General features: G+C 36.2%; 1 protein-coding gene across 1 annotated transcript in view; it reads right to left on the bottom strand.

The window, feature by feature from the left end:
• The window catches only part of DNTT (DNA nucleotidylexotransferase), a 102,171-nt gene that overhangs the window by 66,901 nt on the left and 14,686 nt on the right, over nt 1-20,584 (bottom strand). The window contains exons 4-7 of the mRNA XM_074908400.1: nt 12,753-12,923; nt 11,453-11,524; nt 8,298-8,421; nt 5,155-5,287 (exon numbers count right to left, since the gene is read on the bottom strand). Of these exons, the coding sequence (XP_074764501.1) occupies nt 5,155-5,287; nt 8,298-8,421; nt 11,453-11,524; nt 12,753-12,923 (500 nt within the window). The remainder of the gene's footprint in view (nt 1-5,154; nt 5,288-8,297; nt 8,422-11,452; nt 11,525-12,752; nt 12,924-20,584) is intronic.

The raw sequence follows: 20,584 nt of genomic DNA, 5'->3' as shown, positions 1-20,584 counted from the left end.
ATTTGAGAAAGTCAGAACTGAAATCATAATACCAATAGGATGCCTAGGTAATTTCTAAAAAATAAGTGCCTATTGATGATATAGTAACTATGTGCTCATATCATAGAGATACAATCCTGCTCCTGCAGAGCTAACCACAACTATTTGAGTGTGTTACACGGAACACAAGAAAACTGAAACCTAATCAGTAAATCATTTGTGAGTCATATGGACAAAGCACACAGAAAAGCTATCAGAAAGCCATACTGGAAATGCAGTTAATGAACATGATGATTTATTCTTATTATTGTACTTAATTCTACTCCAGATCCTTTTCTGAACCTCTCCAGTCAAATTTGGGTTTTATGGGTGTGAGTATTGAGATTTGAATAACCATTACAGAGACTGAAGCCATAAACTACATATACTATATAATATTTCCTCCAAGTATGTTTGCTCTTAGGAAGCCCTCAGTCTAGATCACCTCTTGTGGCAAAACCAAATATCAGCAGTGAAGTCAAGTTAGCAAAAACCCAAGATCTTGCAGAATGTGGTGATAATGATTCAGCCCATGACAACCTTTTCTTAAAATCACTGTGAAGCCATGTCCTAACATGGAGCTACAGGAAAAATAGAGGAAACTCCTCCAGTTTCACTGACATGAAACCTAATGTGAAGTTCTCTGTCTACTTGTCATTACAAACAATCCTGCAACAATGTTAATATTATTAATAATAGCATTAACATATTGCTAATAGGAATCAGATTTTCTGTAATGTAGTAATACATACAAGATGAGGTATTACTACTGAAAAAATCTTAATTCTCATCATAGAATGAAATTACATATTTAATAAACAGGAAAAAAATTATTAGTTCCTCAGTTTAACTCTCATTTAAAAGTGATAACATACATTAGCCTAAACTACACTCATGCCTTGAATATAGTTGGGACAAACACAGTATTAATCAGGGATGTCACACACTAAAACAAAGTTTCTTTTCTTCCTATCTCAGGGCCTCTCTTTAACTCAGTATTGAAAGGGAAGCTTCACCCTCAGTGGCTTTTGTACCTTGTAATATGAGGTGCTATTCCTCACCTCAGAATTTGTCTCATTGACTTTAACAAAAAACCAGTCTTAAATCTCAGCCATTCAAAATAAGAGAGGCTGGGCACTGAAAATAACACCATGCCAATTCCTGATTCAAATAGGCTGCACAGCAAATTCAGTCTTTCTGATAACATTGTCCATGGTATGCTTTATATTGCATTATCAGCATCTTCAGTCCTTCCTTCTCTACGGTCAAGCTGATAGGCCTCACTGGATAGACAATGAAATGCATTCCACACCGTGTGGGTGTCATTTATTTACTTCATAACTACAATTGCTCTACTTCTGTATTTTCATGCATTTCAGTGTTGTAACTTCTGTTTTAAAATGACCCAGATAAGTGTCAGAAAAAGATTAAAACAAAAAGGAAAAAAATCTCCCAGCCTCTCATACAAAACTATACCAGCTGAAACTCAAGGAGTATGTTTTACAGGTGGTTAGCTAAGTGTTTCTGTAGGGAAGTAACAAATGACAAAGTCTTCTAGACTTCATTAATTTATTCATTTCTGTTCCTGAATTATTTCAAATTAGGGAGATACTGAATGGTTGCCATTAAGTCTTTATATTCGTTTATGGATTCAGATAGCTGAAAAGAGATTTGCCTTCAACCAAATGTAGTGTTATTGTCACTTCCAACCAAAAACACAAGGAAAGAACTGATTAAAGATGTTTTATGAGCTATTGTTTTGTGAAGACCAGCAGAAAGATGAAAGAAATGGAAGGAAAAGGCATCAAGGAAGTAGCAGACACTGAAGTCTGCTTCAGTAATATAACCCTTGAGAAGAGGTAGAAGAAAGAATTTGGGGGCTAAGCTGAAACTACAGAATATTAGAGCAAAAGAGAAAAGAAATTGTGTGTAACTGGTCAGAGAAACAGGTCTTGGTATGTTCTCAATAAGATTGCATCAGCTTTTCCAATTTTCATGCCTTACTCTAACAATTTGTAGGTCTGATATTTTGATTAAACCACATAGATCCAAAGTAGTAATTTGATTTTCACTTCTTGTCTACAGCCTTTTTTTTCCCTGTGAATCTTTCACCATTCTGAATTAGGAATACACAAACAATAGTCTCCAGTGCTACATAATCTGCAGATGGGTAACTACTGGCTTAATCCTGCAATCCTGCTTCCTTGTCACAAGCAGTGATCTGTGTCCCAACACAGTCTCCAGACTATCAGTCAAACCTGTGCTCAAAATATCCTTGCCTCTTCTCTTCAAGACTTTATCGTTTTCACTGTCCATTGTCCATCCTCCCCTGTTACGCTGTTGCTTTCATACAACTGCCAGCCAAGTCTGTTCCTGCACTTGTGCTTGCAATTTCTCATGCCCTGATGCTTTTGTAGTTCACATAGTGGCTTCTCTTGTGTTTGCTCTTAATCCTTTGAACTGCTTCTTCATTCATACCCGAAACATGGCTCATCTGACACCATCCATGATTATGGCTTCTATAAACACCAACTGACATTAAGAATAGTACAAGAAGCAATACAGAAGTAAAGGTGAAATCTAAACCAAACCAAAGAAAAGTCCATGAACAAGTTTGCTGAGGCTTTAAAAAAAAGCTATTATTTACTTGAATTTATTCTATGCTTCCTAATTTTGATTAAAAGATATACTGCAATATCTGATTTGATGAATTTCCAGGAATCTAATAGAAAAGGTCTAGTAACTCATTAAATATATTCAGCCATATGTTTGCTTGATGGGTTTGGGAAAAATAATGTAATTTTCCTGTAGTTCATCTCCACCCTATCAAATCTCCATGACTGTAGATCGCTAATGGAACTTCTGTTCCTTGTAATTCATCCAGTTCTCCTGCATAGTAAGTAAGGTTTATGAGATTCCTGACTTCCAACTCTCCAGTCAAATCTGGAGGAACACAACCAACTTCCAAGTTATGAAACAAACATACAAAACAAGACAAATCTGGGTCCTGGGGAATCAATATATTATTCAAAGCAGTCATGAGCTACATTTTCTCTTATTTTAATAGTATCAGGGAAACAAGTCGTTTAATAAAATTTGCCTACTTCTTTTATTAAAATATTTACATAATAATGAAAGAAATAAATAATAATTTGTTAATTGAAAACTGTGAGCTAGTGATCTTACACATACTTCATGCTTATGAATACTGCCACTGTATGAGATAGGCAAAAAAGAACAGATGTAGTCAAGTCTATTGCAGTTCAGAATTAAAATATAGGTGCCTAATAAAGATACCTCAATCCATTTAATCAAGTTTCTACTGCAGTATTTGTTTTCAATGGGATGGTAAAACATCATTTAGGACTGACATTTTGAAACTTAGTTTTTTAATATATTATCTGTATATTTAAAGGCACATAATTAATATATGGGATTAATCACTGAAGGCATCATTAGATACTTAAATAATTTATCTTCTGGCTTGACATACCCATTTAGAGACACAAAAGCTTCTTAATAAAAAAGAGAATGGCTAACTCTCATATCCTCCTGAAAAAATAAGCAAAACAATGGGCTTAAATTTGATGTGAGAGATACTAACTTTTAAAAAAACTATGCTGGCAACAAAGCTCACAATTCCATCATATCAGAAGAAACTGGGAATTTTCAGTGTGATAACAGTTTTGTCCCTGCAACTCTCTGACCCATCTAGACAAGTCTTAATCACTTATATCCAAAGTTACTAACAACACCAGGTCCCTGAACTTCCCCTGGTGGGAAGAGATTGCCACCACATGCCTCTTAAACAGGGACTCACAGAATGATGACATTTGAAGTTTTGAGTACAAAATTTTATCTTGTTCTTATACCTCTAGTCAGGGTTCATACTTGAGACAAATGCTTCTTATTGACTACACTGTGTTATAGATATTATGCAGCTGCTGGCTCAAACATTCTTACAATAAATATGGGATGTATTATAAATATCATCAGGTGGCACAAAGGTGATGAAATACGTTCATCACAATCACTGTGCATGTATATAGTAATTACAACTCATATAAGGTCTTAATTTAGCTCCAGAGTGAGTCTATGCAGGCCTATCTAGTCTGACAATAATAAATCACAGAAGTGATACATTAATTATTAACATTCTTCTGTTTTTTGCTTTCATACCAGTTTCAGTTGCATGAGTGATAGAACTGCACATTCTGAGTTCTAAGAGAATACTTTAAGTATTTTTGAAAGATATTTTATATTAAAAACTTAGTCAAAGTTTTACAAAGTAATAGATTAAGCAGCAAGATATTTAAGGTGCAGACTAAGGGTTTTTTTAGTTTATGAGCATAACATGTACTACAAGTAGTGACATAACAGGGGACTGAGTATAGACAAGGAACCTGATACTCCAGAAGACTATCCCCAGTCTCAATACTTTGACATGTGGCCTTAGGAAAGCTCTCCAGTAAGTGCTCAAAGAATGAATTGTGAATATCCTGAGCAACAGTTTCAGGTTTGGTTTTACAGTGCAAGACCAAAAGCTTTAGGAAAAAAAATTACTCAAGAAAGAAATTCTGAGATCACCTTATCCATACCAGGAGTTAGTTTATATTCAGTTTAGTCAGTGCTTTGTATTCAGTTCAGTCAGTGTTTACTGCAAAGTACACTTCTAACACGACAAACTCTGCCTTAGCACATTTCAATCTCATGTGACCAAGTTCTCCCCCCCCCAAAAAAAAAAAAAAACACCAAACAAACAACCCACCAAGATTGCCTTAAAGCTATTGCATCTTTTTTTCAAGTATGGCCTTACAATAGTCTCAACCTTGGGAATTCAGATCCAGTAAAAGAAAAAAAAAAATGCTAAAGTACATTATGTGATCTAAACATCATTTTTCCAGAAAGTTCTTCTTAGATAGATTTTTGTTCTGACAAACCAAGTATCTACAGAAATAAAACACAAGAACCTGGGAATGTCATAGGATTGCTCTCCTGTTTGAAAAAGAAAAAAAAACACTGAAAACAAACTCTGATACTTTTCCGCTAAGCTTCTTTGATTTTTTTCAAGACACAAAGATAATTTTCTGTGTACCTGAACAAAACAGCCAAGTGACCTCATTTGTTTTCACTCACCTCCTGAAACCACCAGTTATGGTAACTAAAGCATCTGGTAGAAATGTACGCACAGTATTCTTGACAATCAAGCTTACTGCATCCGCTTCTGCCTTAGATACACAGCTAATAAGGTCCTCATAATAGAGAAACCCTGGAAATCAAAGGCAAAGAGGTGTCAATCATTCTGTGGAATTATCAAAAATAAATCTACATAGCACTACATAAGCCCCATGCGAAACAGTCACCTCTCACCAAGGACTTAAACCACACAACTTGTACCATGGACAATGGAATCCTATCTAATGGCAACAATTAAGAAATATTCAATCCTGAACCTGAAACTATAGGTTTGTTTCAGGACATGTTGGGGGAATAAATGCATTTTGATCCAGCCTCCTCAGGAGTCTTTTCCTTCCTCCTCACTATTCCTGGAGTCAGCCTCCTCCCTTGGGTGTGGGGGATCAAAGGCAAGAGACAGCCTCTACTTTCCCTCATCTTTATCCTTATAGTTTGTATATATTTTTGTCATTATAATTGGTTATCAATTGCAATAGTAGTTACATTTCTGACATAGCAGTCAGGATAATTGCTCCACTTGCAGAGAACCTGAACATTTATAAATTACTCTGACTTCCCTACCAGCTCCCATCAACAGCATTTCTGGAGTACTGCTTTAAAAGCTGCTCATTCCAAAATGATGGGGTTCTACCCAAGTACAGGGCTCAGAGGTATTTAAAATATCCCAGCTAACTTTATGTCTGATCACAGAGCTTGTATCAAAAGAGCACAGTCCTACAGCTTGCTTCACATTTGGATATGATATAAAAAAGAAAAAAGAACAGAGGAGCATGAATGTGGGCAAGCTGATCCAAGGGATTCTGAGGTGATGTAAAACACATGAGTTAATGCAAAAATGAAGTTACATTATTTTAATGTCATGCTACATAATCTCCTTAATGTAACTGATAACTTTGTTTAAATAAGTTCCTTCATTTAGGGACACACAAAATTGGTGGGATATCTCCCATGACTGGAGTGTGACAGTTGATGGCTACAAGCTCTTTAGGAATGACAGACAAGGAAGGAGAGTTGGTGGGGTGGCGCTGTATGTTAGGGACTGTTATTGCTTTGAGTACAAGTGTAGTGAAGACAGGGTGGAGTGTCTTTGCATTAGAATCAGGGGGAAGGCCAACAGGGCAGATGTTGTAGTAGGAGTCTACTATAGGCCACCCACTCAGGACAGAGAGGTGGATGAAATATACTATAGGCCTTTAGTTGAAATCTCATGATCACTTGCCCTTGTTCTTGTGGGAGACTTTAACTTCCCAGACATCTGCTGGAAATACAACACAGCAGAGCGGGACCAGTCCCGGAGATTCCTGGAATGTGTGAGACACAACTTCCTTGACGCAGCTGGTGAGAGAACCGGCCAGAGAAGGTGCCCTGCTGGATCTCCTCTTTGTGAACAGGGAAGAACTGGTGGATGATGTGGCAGTTGGAGGCCGACTAGGGCACAGCGATCATCAAATAATTTTGTTAATTCTCTATTCTTTTTTGTTCTTAAATGTTTGTTAGTTCTCTATTCTTAGAGAGACAAGGAGAGGGGGCAGCAGAACTGACATCCTGGACTTCAAAAGGGCTGACTTTGTCTTGTTTAGGCACCTGCTGAAAGGATCCTCTGGGAGATGATCCTGAAGGGTATAGGGGCCCAGGAAGGCTGGGCGCTCTCTAAGAAGGAAGTGTTAATGGCTCAGGAGCAGGCAGTCCCCAGGTGCTGTAAAAGAAGCCGAAGGCAGAGAAGACCACCCTGGCTAAACAGGGAGTTCTGGCTGCAACTCAGGGTGAAAAGGAAAGTTTACAGCCTTTGGAAGGGGCTAGCCACTCACAGTGATTACAAAGATGCTGTGAGGCTATGCAGGGTGGAAATCAGGAAGTCTAAAGCCCAGCAATCAAGGATAAAAAGAAATGTTTCTGTAAGTATGTCAGTAGCAAAAGAAAGACCAGGGAGAGTCTCCATCCCCTGCTAGACGCAGGAGGAAACATGGTAACAAGTGATGAGGAGAAGGCTGAGGTGCTTAAAGCAATCTAGGTGCTTAATGCTGGTGTGGCCAGCAGGGACAGGGAAGGGATCTTACCCCTGTACTCGGCATTGGTGAGGCCGCACCTCGATTCCTGTGTTCAGTTTTGGGCCCCTCACTACAAAAAGGACATTGAATGACTCGAGCGTGTCCAGAGAAGGGCAACGAAGCTGGTGCAGGGTCTGGAGCACAGGTCGTATGAGGAGCGGCTGAGGGAACTGGGGGTGTTTAGTCTGGAGAGGAGGAGGCTGAGGGGAGACCTCATCACCCTCTACAGCTCCCTGAAAGGAGGGTGCAGAGAGCTGGGGATGAGTCTCTTTAACCCAGTAATAAGCGATAGGACAAGAGGGAATGGCCTCAAGTTGCGCCAGGGAAGGTTTAGACTAGATATTAGGAAGCATTCCTTTACAGAACGGGTTGTTGGGCGTTGGAATGGGCTGCCCAGGGAGGTGGTGGAGTCCCCATCCCTGCAGGTGTTTAAGAGTAGGGCTGACATAACACTTAGGGATATGGTGTAGTTGGGAACTGTCAGTGCTAGGTTAATGGTTGGACTGGATGATCTTCAAGGTCTTTTGCAACCTAGATGATTCTGTGATGCTGTGAAATATCTACAGGAAAGCAACATTCATTCTACCGTGTTTAACACTTGAAAGTTAAGACATGCTAAGATTATGGGAGAAATTTAACAAGTACTTTATTGCAAATCTTGATTTATCACTAAATTAGGGCTTCCATGAAGGAGACAGCTCACCTCTGAAAAGTAGCTCTGGGCTTTCCTAATGCTGTAATTTTTTCACCTGTGCAATAATGACCCATTAATAGTTTTGTGTAAAAGAGCAGATTTCACTGGCTATCTGTGTAAGCAATTAAAAAATAAAAAAGCATATTCGTATGTTTTGAATGACACCATTTTTAATTAGGAGCACTGTTATTCCAAATATTATTTTAATTTGATAATTTAATATTCACAAGACACTGCACCAAGAAAATTGATATATAAATGAACTTTGTCGCCTCCTCTGATTCTGTTACCAAGTTCTCAGAGCACTGAAATACAAGTTTTTAATTACACTTTCACTTTACCTGCTTTCTGCATTTTTGACAACTTCAGGGTCTTGTCAGCTTTCACCTCTTCCAGAGTTCGTAAACCCATTCTGTACCATTTCTCAGATGTCTTCACTCCCACTCCAAAGACTGAAGTAAATTGCTAAGGTCAGCAGAAGAACACACATTTCAGTGTTGTTTTCTAAAGGAGCAGTGAATTAACAATAAGTAGGTAGCAACGAGGTTTCACAAGGACAACACTGGGCAGAGTTTACTTACACTGAAGATAATTAATAGAGTAATACAAACATACAGGTTCAGATTCCTTCATTTCATATTTACATTGAATAGACAATTGTTTTTATACATGGATAGTTCTCATTAAAATGAAACCTAAACAATAACATGGTAGTAGCCCCAGGATCTTTATATGATTTACCTAAAGGTACACTTTCAATCAAGGTTTGAAATAAGAATAGTAGTCTTTATTTTTACTTCATTTCTTAATAAAAATGCAAACAATAATGTTAGAAGCTGGATTCCCTTACACTGACCTCACAGCATAAGAGATGTCTCAATACTGTCTTCTTAATTTGACTGACATTACAATTTTTTATTACAGGCACTACCAGCTCCCAGTTGTACACATGACCTTGGTGTTGCAGCACTCTTGAGACATGGGGTCAGTGGGAACCCTGTGGCCCTTGAAATTCTGCATGGAAGGCAATGGGTCTCAATGGTGCATGGAAACAGATGGTAAGTACATAAAGACAACTAACCTATTCTTATACTTCATTCTATAAGACACGTACGTTTGGAGGTCATGCCCAATACTGTTTTCCAAAATGGGATTCAACTGAAGTACAAACATTAGTTTTTGTTTGCTTGCATATTCTAAACACTAACAATTCTTCAGTCCTCACGTGAGACAAGCTAAATTCCTATACATCTTATTTGGTGTACAGATTTCACTATTTTGCCCACTGTTAATTAAAAAAAAAAAAAAAAAAAAAAAAAAAAGAAAAAGAGACCAAATCTACCAGTCTCTGAGATTTTATATGGTTATATTCCATTTATTCCAAAGTAATTTTGTACACTAACATTCCCCAAGAAAGGATGTAAAGCAAAAATGTCACAGTTGTAAGCATTATTCAGTGGATCAATATCTCAGATGAACAGCGACATGAAAGCAAGAGGGAAAACTTTCATGCTTGCCCAAAAGCACGTTCTTTATGTTCAATTTGTCAATACTGAAGCTCTCAATAGTTTCTTTGTATTTTTACAGAATTCAATGAATAGCTGTGTAAGACATGAGTAACTGCTGTTTTCCATTGAATCTATAACCTCTGAATTCCAACCATGCTAGCTTTATTTTGTGTTTTTCTAAAGAAATTCATTCCTTGGAAATAATTAAGACAGAGAAAAAAGAGAAAAAAAAATTCTTTTATAATATTAAATAGGCATTACCCTACACTTCGTATAAAATGGATGAAATTACCTGTTATTGTCAGAATCATGGAAGTTTATGAAAGAATGTGGTTTTTAAAAATATTTAGATTGTTATCTTTTAGTTTTGCTAGTGCTAAAAGATTTTCAAATGAGTCTATTATTGACTGTAGAACAATTGCAAAAGACTTAACTAATATTGGGATACAGAACTAAAGAAAATGGATTCTATGCCACTGTCCAAATTTTTAGAAAAAAACCCCACATTTTTTATTTCCCTACTAAGATCCATTATTATTCAGTATTCAATTCAGAGACTTTCAAGAGTGCAGCATGAGTAGCAGGTAGCCCATTTCTTCAATTGCATATGCAAGCATTGCTCTTTTTCAGCTGGTGAAAGTGAATTATATAAACTTGTTCTCTGCAGCATCCATTTCCATTAAGAGGCAAACTGACCATGTCATCCGCATACCCTAACATCTAAACCACAGATTATAATTTATTTCAGCTGTTTTATAACTCTGGTTCTGACACCAGTGGTGATCTTTTAAATCATAAGTGATTTGCAGCAGTTACCAGAACCATGCTAAACAGTAAAATTTAGGAATTCATTAATACTATGGGGGGATTTTTGGATTTCTTAGAAACACATAAAAAATTATTGGGAAAAGTGGCTACAGGAAATTCAGCCAAAACGTTGAGACTCTGCTCAGCTAACAAGAGAGCTACAGAAGTTCGTTTTAATTCGGCATGTGAAACAAGGCATAAAGTTGATTTGGGATAATCTGTCCCCGGATAGGTTTTATTCTAATCTCCAAGAAATGTTCTTAAACCCTGAAACATAAGATTTAATGGCTGATCCTCAATCTTTATGACCATTAATAAGCAACTCTGGTTCCTGAATCCTGCTATACATGTGAATCTACATTTCTTCTCTGAGTATTGTTACAGATGGCATCCACAGCTATCACTGAACATCCTTTCATACTTGCATTATGGGTCAGAAAGAATGGAAGAGCCTTTCAATAGCTGAAGTAAAAGTGAGTAATGCAGGGGAGAATTAAACAGTCCCATTCCTTTTACTCTCTGATTTATATTTTCCTGAAAACACAAACAGGGTGTTTTTAGAGATTGAAACTGCAGATAAAATTGAAAAAATATTTTTCAAGTATATATTTTTTCGTTTTTTCACTGAAAATTTAAGAAATGGAAGCTGCAGCATTTATATGTTTGAGATTTCCTGTAACTGTGAAGAAGTGTGGCTATGACTCTGAACATACAATCTGCCTAACAAAGAAATGTCTCCAGTACTCTTCCTTCTGTCTCACATGAAAGAGAATTAAAATAGATCTGAGTCATCTTCACCTGGTATTTTCTTAATACCACAATAAGATGATGTAGTGTTATAATGATAATCAAGTGAGAAAAAAAACAAACAAAACAGAACAAAACATCAGGTTAAATTTGCAGGAAAGACTGCATTACGTTAGTTTTCAGGAAAAAGAAATTGTTTAGTCCAAGCTTAAGAGCAACTGTGTATGCATTACATTAATTAGAAAGGTAACCAATTTCACCATTATTCCTTATTCTATCACAGTTTTTCTCCCTTTCTCTTTAAGAGATTTCTTTCTTTTTACTTGATATTGGATGTTTTTTTATAATAAAATTGATGATTATGTCTAAGATCTACTAAACAGAGGAAAATATATGCAATTTTAAACAACAGCAACAAACCTCAAAAGATTTACCTTAAATGATTTGTAACGTTCATCATTTGACACTTCTTTAGCTCTAGAACTCTCTCCCTCTTCAATAATCTCCTAAACAAAGAAAAACATTACTTTTAAAAAATAAAATCATGGTAAGATTTAATAGAATAATCTAAAAGAAAGTCTTATCCACCTGTAAAGACATGAAGAACGTCCTTAGCCAGCATATTGTTTTATTCCATTAGGATCAAATTCTGCAATCCTTTTTGAGACAGAAAATTACTGAAGGATGAAGGAGAAACTGGAACCACAGAATAAATTTCACAGTACTTATTTACTCATAAATTTACTCAAGGATGAAGTAAAAAATGGGACCGTGGAATATATTTCACAGTGCTTATTTACTTATAAATTCACAGCCAGAAAGCAGTTACTTATCATAAGCTATCAATGAGTTGTCCTGAAAATTAGATTTCATTATTTGGTTGAGTTTACTTCTCTTAAAAGAGCATTATAAGAACAAATATATTATTTTCTTGAGCATACAGTTCCTTCAATCTTTCTGATAAAAACTAACAAACAAAAAAAGCCCCACCAATAAAAGCCAAAAAATCATCTTATTTTCTGTAGGATCATAACTGAACTCCCAGACCTCACACAGTAGGCACAAAGAGCACTTCAGAGGCTGCATTCTTAACTGGTGGAATGAGGCAAACAAGGAGCCAGAGTGAATCACAACACTCAGCAATGACCTCTCCAGACAGCTGAGATCTCCCGATCAGGTGACTGGTGGAAGAACAGCACCTGAGATGTAGGGTCCTGAAAAGGCTAAGAAAAATGCAGGGAATACACAAAGCTCCAGTAAGAATGCAAAGTTCGTCCATCACCTAGATAAAAGGCTCTGCTGTAACTTATAGCAAGGTAGGATTTAGCATTAAAGTACTAAAATATTTATCAGTTTTGCAAAAATAGTATTTTTAATAAAGAATTCAGGTGAGCAAAGTGATGTTGCCAAGGGCAGAAGTCACATGAACAAAACTATTTACAGTTAACCTGTCACATCCAAATCAGAACGAGCCTTTAAAAATTACATACAAAGATGATACTTCATTACTTACTAATTTGTATTTATCCATTAATTACCTTTATTCCTAAGGCCAGGCGGTCCATGCTGGAACTCTATGTTACTATGAAAAGTTTCCAGAAATTACTGCATTCTTAGTAACAAGTCAATACAGAAGGTTGTGTAAATACATACAGATATCAATGCTGCACTCTGTGACCTCTAAAAGTATATCTGTAAAAGAATCAATTGGCAACTAATTCAGAGGTCCATTACCTCAATGATATCTCTGACTCGGTCTCCCATGCAGGGCAACCCTTGTATATCTTTCATTCTGGTTACTGGAAATGGAAGAAATTTCAGCACAGAAGCTGCTCTCAGAAATTCCAGGCAGAATATTTCATTTTCTTTGAACTCATAATTTTCAGCCATTATCTCAAAGGCATCCTAGGGAAGGGGGAGGGGAGATGTGTAAAAAAAAAAGTTAAAGGCTAATAAAAGCTTAAATTATCCAGTATAGTCCTTAGAAAGGTTACTTTTTATGCCAGTTCAGGAATGATTTCTTTACACTAGACTGAAAACAGAGTTCATTAAAAAAAGCGCATCATTTTCTAAGCACTTGAAATTTTCCAGGTATCATAAAAATTGTATTTTAGAGGCAAATGTGGGGAAAGATTCTGATCTGCAGCAGATCTTCAAGGTCTTTTCCAACCTAGACAATTCTGTGATTCTGTGATTTAAAATCCTTAGTCTGAAAAGCTTTCCCTATTTTGTGAAGATGTAATAAATCAATGTGAAATAGCAACATAATTTCTAGAATTGTGAGCTAACACAAGCATTCCAGCAGATCAGCACATGACATCTTCATTTTCAGACACAACCAAACAGGAGTCTGTGGCAATACTGGAAACCATCACCTTCTTTTTGAACTTGTAGCCATGCTTCTATTTAGTAATTTAATAAACAAGGTCAATTTTTCTCATTTTTCAGATGTATGACCTAGCAAAGAGAAAAATATTTTCTTTATGGTTCTTCAGCTATCCATGGCTTGGTTTATTTGACATTGCACTCAAAACTAAATGGAGATTGCCAGTAATTTATTTTCAAAAAAGTATCTATATGTCATTTATGCAGCTTCAGAGTCTCTCTCCCTCCCAGAATATATATATGTATCTTAATAGCAGCAATTTTTAGAAATTAAATGTAGTGAGCAGATCACAGAGTGGTGGTGAAGTAGGTTTTTTTGGTTTCCCACTGTAAAATACTGTGTTTTGGGAGAGAACAAATGCTGCAAAAATAGTTTGTGAATAACCTAATATAAGAATTTATGAAGGCTGTGGAAATGATTTGCAGCTGGAAATCTGAGTTCTTAATGAAATCTTGCACAAAACCTCAAAAAGTTTCAAGATTGAAAAATTTATTTCTTCTGCAATGTTTAAAAGCGTACCATTTCCAGAAGAGACTTGCACTGCTCAAAATATTTATCTAAAATGCATCCCACACCTGGCTCTTAGGGATGCTCTTGTGTACCATTCAAATGGCACAGGGCAGGCTAGGTACAAACCATAAACAAGGCAGCCTTGGAAAGCTCCTGCACTGCCTCAGGTCCTACACTCCTGCCAGAAGTCCCATTTCTTATTTTTCAGCCAGCCTCTAAAGAGCAGCTAACAGATCCTGGCCTGAAAAGGGCCATATGTCCCACTATATCAGTTGCTGCATATCCTTCCTTTTTTCCAACTTACTACTCTTTCTTCTTTGACCCACGAGGCATTACAAAATAACAAAGCAGCTGCCAGTGTGCATTTGTCTGCAATTATCACTTCACAGAGTGATAGTCCAAGTGTCTGTTCAGAAATGTTTTTGAAATAAGGATAAGTAACACCCTGTGATAGAGGTATCAACAGCAAATGGCTTACTAGAACCATGACTGCAGGGGATGATAGGATGGAATAAGATTAAACAGATTTTTCCCACATTTATGGGATCACTATTAATATTTAGGCTCAGACTTAATTTCATTTGTAATTAAGTGTATCATTACATAGTTTAATGAAAAATAATTTTAGATTTTGCTCTGATTTTATATTAGCATTAATGTGCTTTATATCAGAAGATAAAGCCAAGTAAAAACCAGCAGGCCTTGCATATCGTAAATGCTACATGTGTAATATCTCCAGGTGAACTAGAGTCAGTTCCAAGCCCACTAACTGTCAGGACAGCAAATCCAGTGCAGTCATCCCTTTATTACAGCCATGGAATTGAGAACAGAGTCTGTCACCCTACATTGAAGGAATAAAGCCTGATTTAAGCAACAACCACAAAAATATTTTACTTGAGGTACAATCATTTAGATCATTAAATTAGAACAACTTCTTAAGACTAAATGTAACTTTCACAATGAATGTAAATTATTTGCATATTACATTCCTTTGTTTGGTCAGTTCTAGAAAACTAAATCATCTGATGTGTTGTTCTGATTACAAATATTATGGTCTTATTGAAATAAAATGAAGGTTTTAATCAAATTCTTCAAGAAAATGTTGTCCCCACTGACTGTAGGATTTGCAAAACTGTCCTCTTAACAAATCAAAAATGAGATCTTAATTGGTTTGACAGTATCTCTTCAGAAGAAACAGATACCTTAGCTAACAGAACCATTTCACACTTTCTCCTTTTTTTTTTTTTTAATTAATTTTCTGTGCTACCATGTTAAAGTGTATGAAAATAATTAGTTAGAGCTTGCTACAGAGAATTTGCTTTGTTCTGTATCACCAGTATAACTTCATTTCTTGATCTCTTTAAGGATCAGTCACCTGTTGTCCATCTCACTGGAAGAATCCTCCCCTTTAGCTGCATATTTATCAGCTCCCCTGATCAGTAAGTGCTGTGCAATTCAATTCTCATAACATTTCATGAAAGACCTCTTAAAATAGAGAGTTTTTTAGCAGCAGGCTTGATCTGGAAATTTCTACCAGTGCTTACATTCAGCTAGCCCTTGGGTATAAGGAATCAAAGGGAGGGGGAGAACGCTCCTTTGAGGGAAAACAAAAAAACCCAAACTATTCCATTACAAAAATAGTGCACAAAAGCTTAGCTTCCTTACAGCTGTCATTAAAGCTCTTGCAGTGGCTAATTGTTGGATTTATTCAACTGCTCTTCTTTTTCTCATTTTTTCCACATTTAATATCTTTATTTGCTTGACAGATTGTTGTATTTAATTACATACTTTTTGGTTAAAGAGGTGCACGTTATAGTTCCCATTTAGAAAGAAAAGTAATGCAGAAAAAAAGGAAAACTACCAATTTGAGGTCACAAGCAGCATTCCTTTTACAATTTGTGCACATGAATACTCAAGAAAGCAGTGTCTGGCAAGAAATTTCTTACTCCAGATAACACTACCAGAATTAATCAGGGAACAGAACAAAAAGATATAGTTGTAACTTTCTTGTTAAAATAGTCTATACAGTCAAATACATAGACAGAAAACAGTTCTCATAAGTACCTGCTAAGCAGTATCTAATAATGACAGAGACTGGCAAAGTCATCTTCTCGATTAGGAAGCTCAGAAAGTCTAGGGATGTTATTTTCTCACTCCTGACAGGCGGCCTCTCACATGCACATTTAAATAGATGTATTCTACACTGAATAATCAGCCATCGAATGTGTCTGCATATACCAGTACCACTGCTGTTTTAGAGGGGTATTAGCCCTTTTCTACTAGTGGGAGGGCACTTATCAGAGAAGCTGTGTCACCACCATTATTGAAAAACAAAATCACATGTAGCATTTTACTCAGAGGCTGTTGACAGTCAATAAGAAAATATAATCAAAGCATTTTTATCATTCTAGTTTGCATTTTTTAGTGGTTTTCTGCCTTTGCAAAGCTCATTAAGCTGTTTTAAATAAACAATTAAATAGTATTGAATATTCATTATTCCCTGTACAAAACACTGCTTGCAAATGCTGCAGTTAATTACAGATCTGTCTTTTTACATAAAACTGCTTTTGACATTCTTTTTGATAAAATCATTCTGCTTTAAAACAACGAAGCAATTGATCTCCAAGTGGGGTTGCTGTCTATTGAATATTATCCTCCCTATTGAATAATATTCCAGACGGGAAAACCACATGAAACTCCTATATTAGCTGAGAAAAATCTTGCCATCTATTAGATCTCTGGTGAGATCTACTTCCGGTGATATAAAGAGAAAAAGTTACCAATCCCTCATTTATTCTAATCTTCGTGTTTCTTCCATCAAGCACCTTGTCACCTTCTTATCAATCAGATCAAAACCCAGATTGCCTGTATAAAAGGTACTAGTTTAACAGTAAACTAAATTTCTAGATATTTCCAACACTTGGGATTTTCATAATCTTTGGGGTATTCTGCAGGGGCTGCTTTAATTAAACGTGAAAGATAGCTGGGCTGTATTTCAGCTCTTCAGTTATTGCAAATTTTCCATCTGTGTCTGAAATTGTGGAATGTATATTGGTGAAACTTGGGCTATGGAAAAATTTGGTGATGGAATGGACTCCCAGATCTTAAGGGGTCAGACACAAAAGTACACAAATATTTTATTATGTTAAAAATAAGGAAGAGGTACTGACAGATATTTTGCAGCTCATTTAATATCTGGTATTTAAGACCTAGTAATAAGATAAGGTATCATTAACAAAGCAGTGTTACCAGCTAGTACCTTGCAAATGTAAAAATGCACACCAAAGTACTATAAATGCTAAAAATCATAAGACTGAAATCAACACAAAGAACAAGACTCTCAACTGGTATCTGAGAACAATTTTTGGAAAAAATAATAATCAATAATATTATGCTGGTTTATGACTGCTGAACAGCTAATCCAGTAAATTTCAACATGAATATCAGAGTACATGAGTCCACTCACATTCAGAAAAGCAAAAGAAGCTAATGGTCCCATGCTATATTTCATACCATACTGCTCATTTCAACAAGATGGTCAAAGCAGTTCCTTTTCCTACTTACAAAAGTGTTGTTTTACTACTTACAAAATAATCTTTAATAACCTCATTTTAAGACTGCGAGAACAGATATCACCAATATTATACTACCAAGAATATATTCTAAATCTGATCTGTTTTGTAAAGAAGGCATTACAGCTTCGTGGACGGGGCACTTGTCTTATTCCCATGCCTGCACCCACTGTTCCTTTGCTGTGTGACCTTGGAAAGCTGTTCAGACCTCCCTGTCACTGTTTTCCCTGCTATCTTTCATTTGCTGTCTATTAGGGCTATGAACTCTCTAGGGCTTGAATTGTCTTTTACAATGTGTTTGTACAGCATCTCTTAAAAAAAAAAAAAAAAGTCTCTATCTTACTTGAGTCTGCAAATGCTACTGCATAATTAAAAAATAATAACATACTACTGTACAGGTGAACTTAATCCACTGAAGAGCTAAATAGAAAAGCATGCTAAACAACAAAACATTCTTACATGATACCTGGCTGAAGGACTATTACACTCTGAACAGCAATTTGAGTTAAATTGTTTTCCCTCTCAATCACTATTTTCTACTTGAAAGTTATTTAGTAAGTCATAAATCTAAAGGGTGGGTCCTAGTTCTCATCACATTGCTGTTGCCAGTGTTTGGTGGCCATTGAAAAGTCATCAAAGTGATTTTAAAGAGATTTAGAATGAACCATCTATTCAAATAATTTTCTTCTCACTTTCCCCAGTGTAAATCTTAATTTCATGTGTCAGTGGGAAGAGGCACAGGGCATGTGAATACGTTTTGAATCCACAGAGAGCTAAAATAAATGCTTTCAGGTGCTTATTTCAATGAGAATTAAGCAATTTGAACCAACCTGTAGTGTCAACTAAAGTGACTCCAAATAAATAGAATTATCCATTTTTATTCAATGTGATTTTTTAAGTTTTATTTTTGGTATCTGAACTGAAAAGCCCAATACTTGCACAGGTCCAAAGATTTTGTCACATCATCTCACATCAACTGGAGAAACAAAGGAGCTGAGAGAATGAGAATAACAGTAATAACATAATGTGCACGATCTCAGGGTCCTTGTATACACACTGTTATTAGAAATAAATATCTGTTAGCTCCAGCTGTTCCTCATATTAGCCAATAATAATAGGTTTATTTCTTACAACAGAATGGTACGCATGTGAAGTTTCATATTTTTCCACATAATGTGAAAGAAAAGAAGACAATTGTGAGAAAAGATTTGCTGACAGAGCACAAAAATTCAGTTATACTGTCAGCTGCTTAACATTGTCCTAGATAAAAACACACAGTGTAATAAGAAACATAAAATGCTAAATAAATACTACATGTATTAATATGGTCAAGAAAGTAGCATAGACTTGATGTACACATACAAATTTGGGTTGCCAAAAATTGCAAGCGTATTTATATTCTGTCCGTATTTTAGGGACTACCCTCCCACTTACCTTAAAAATGAGCTATTTCCTCCTTAGAGCAAACCACCAGTTCATTTGGGATAGGTATACACTTCACATAGATTTACAAAATTTGCAGTCTTGAAGTACTGTCTGGAGAATTTTTACTGAAGTAAGCTTTGTCAGTAAGACAGTACATGCTATTAAGCATATACATTCGATCAGTGGTTTTCTACCTATAGAGCTCCCAAGTTCATTATAAAATTACAGCTGACGTTCCCCTGAGGTTTGTTTTAAAATGGAATAATAATAAATGCTTGAGCCACTAGCATAACTGATACATGTTTCTGTAGGTAAAAAAGAACAGCAAATAAAAAGGGATCTTTTTTCTCTCTCTAACAGAGTGGAAAGGAAACCAGGCATCTTTCCCCATGCTAAACATCCACATTCTCATTACCATGAGTAACAGCCAAAACAGAGTAACATTCAGTAGCATTAGCAATAAGCCTCAGAATCACAGAACCATTTACCTCTGACTTAATTAGTTTCTTCTGTAAGAATTAAATTGTATTTTCCTCACAGAAGAATGTCTTTCTGAATTTTATTGCAGTCTGGTATTAATATTCAAATCCAACAACCCCTCTCGGGCACAGCAGAATGACTCCATTTATTTTAGCACATGAAAACACAATGCAGCCCCCAAGTGTATATTTTCACTGGGAGAGGGGGAGGACAGCTAGCTATTTACAAATGAGCCAGAGAACAATATTGTAATATTATCTGCCATAATAACATTAATGTTTAAGACAAATATAAAGGAAACACGCTAAGGTACAGTCTTCAGTGAAATGATTTGCCTTTTTGTTTTGCATCTTTACCCATCTGAACAGCTACAGCTCACCTGTAGAGTCAGGGCTAAGCATTCACTGCATTCCTGAATCATCCAAAGCAGTAAAGCCCATGGCAGTGGTTCCCAATCTGCGTACCATGAGGCCACAGTACATGATGCACAGTGACCCAAAGACTGCATGAGGACCCACAAGTCTGAAGCAGTTGCATTTTCCCTCCATGAACTGCAGCACAATGCCACTATCTCCTCCTTGGCATGCAATCTGACATACTTGGTCTATTCTTCACACAACAGGCTCTGCTACTACTTAACAGCTCATAAAAAAATAATTTGGGTAGCATTTGCCCTATACTAAATATAGTCATGAAACCTTCACATCTGCAGAGTCTTTGCCAACCCTTCTGTAGCTTCTTCTGTGATGTAAAACTGATTTGGTGCACCTTTCATAAGTTATTTTCTGGCTATTACAATAGAAAGGAAACATGGAACGGTTGAACACAAAAATTGCATTGATTGTGTTAAACCACCACACTGTCCTCATAAGCTCTTGTCAAATATCTCTGCTATTTGGTTTTAATAAGTGGTCTTTCATGGTAAAATATATACAGAACAGGACTTAAGATTAAAAACTGATTACTAATTACCAATTGCTCCAGAAATCATCTCCAAAAGCATCTGAATCAGCATTTTCAAAGCCTCATTGTATGCACATCTTTGCCTATTAGTAACCATTTTTCTGCTCTTCTGAAGAGACTAAAAGATGTCAGACGTAACTTCTACTCAGACACAACTACTGTTCATTTTAAAGAGGAATTTGACACAGTGTATCAGGGCAAATTCCAGTAAAAGGATGAATTCGTAAATT

The sequence above is a fragment of the Athene noctua genome, chromosome 5, assembly GCF_965140245.1.
Source record: "Athene noctua chromosome 5, bAthNoc1.hap1.1, whole genome shotgun sequence".
Lineage (NCBI taxonomy): Eukaryota > Metazoa > Chordata > Aves > Strigiformes > Strigidae > Athene > Athene noctua.
The sequence above is the reverse complement of the archived record's forward strand: the minus strand, read 5'-3'. Positions and strand labels throughout refer to the sequence as shown.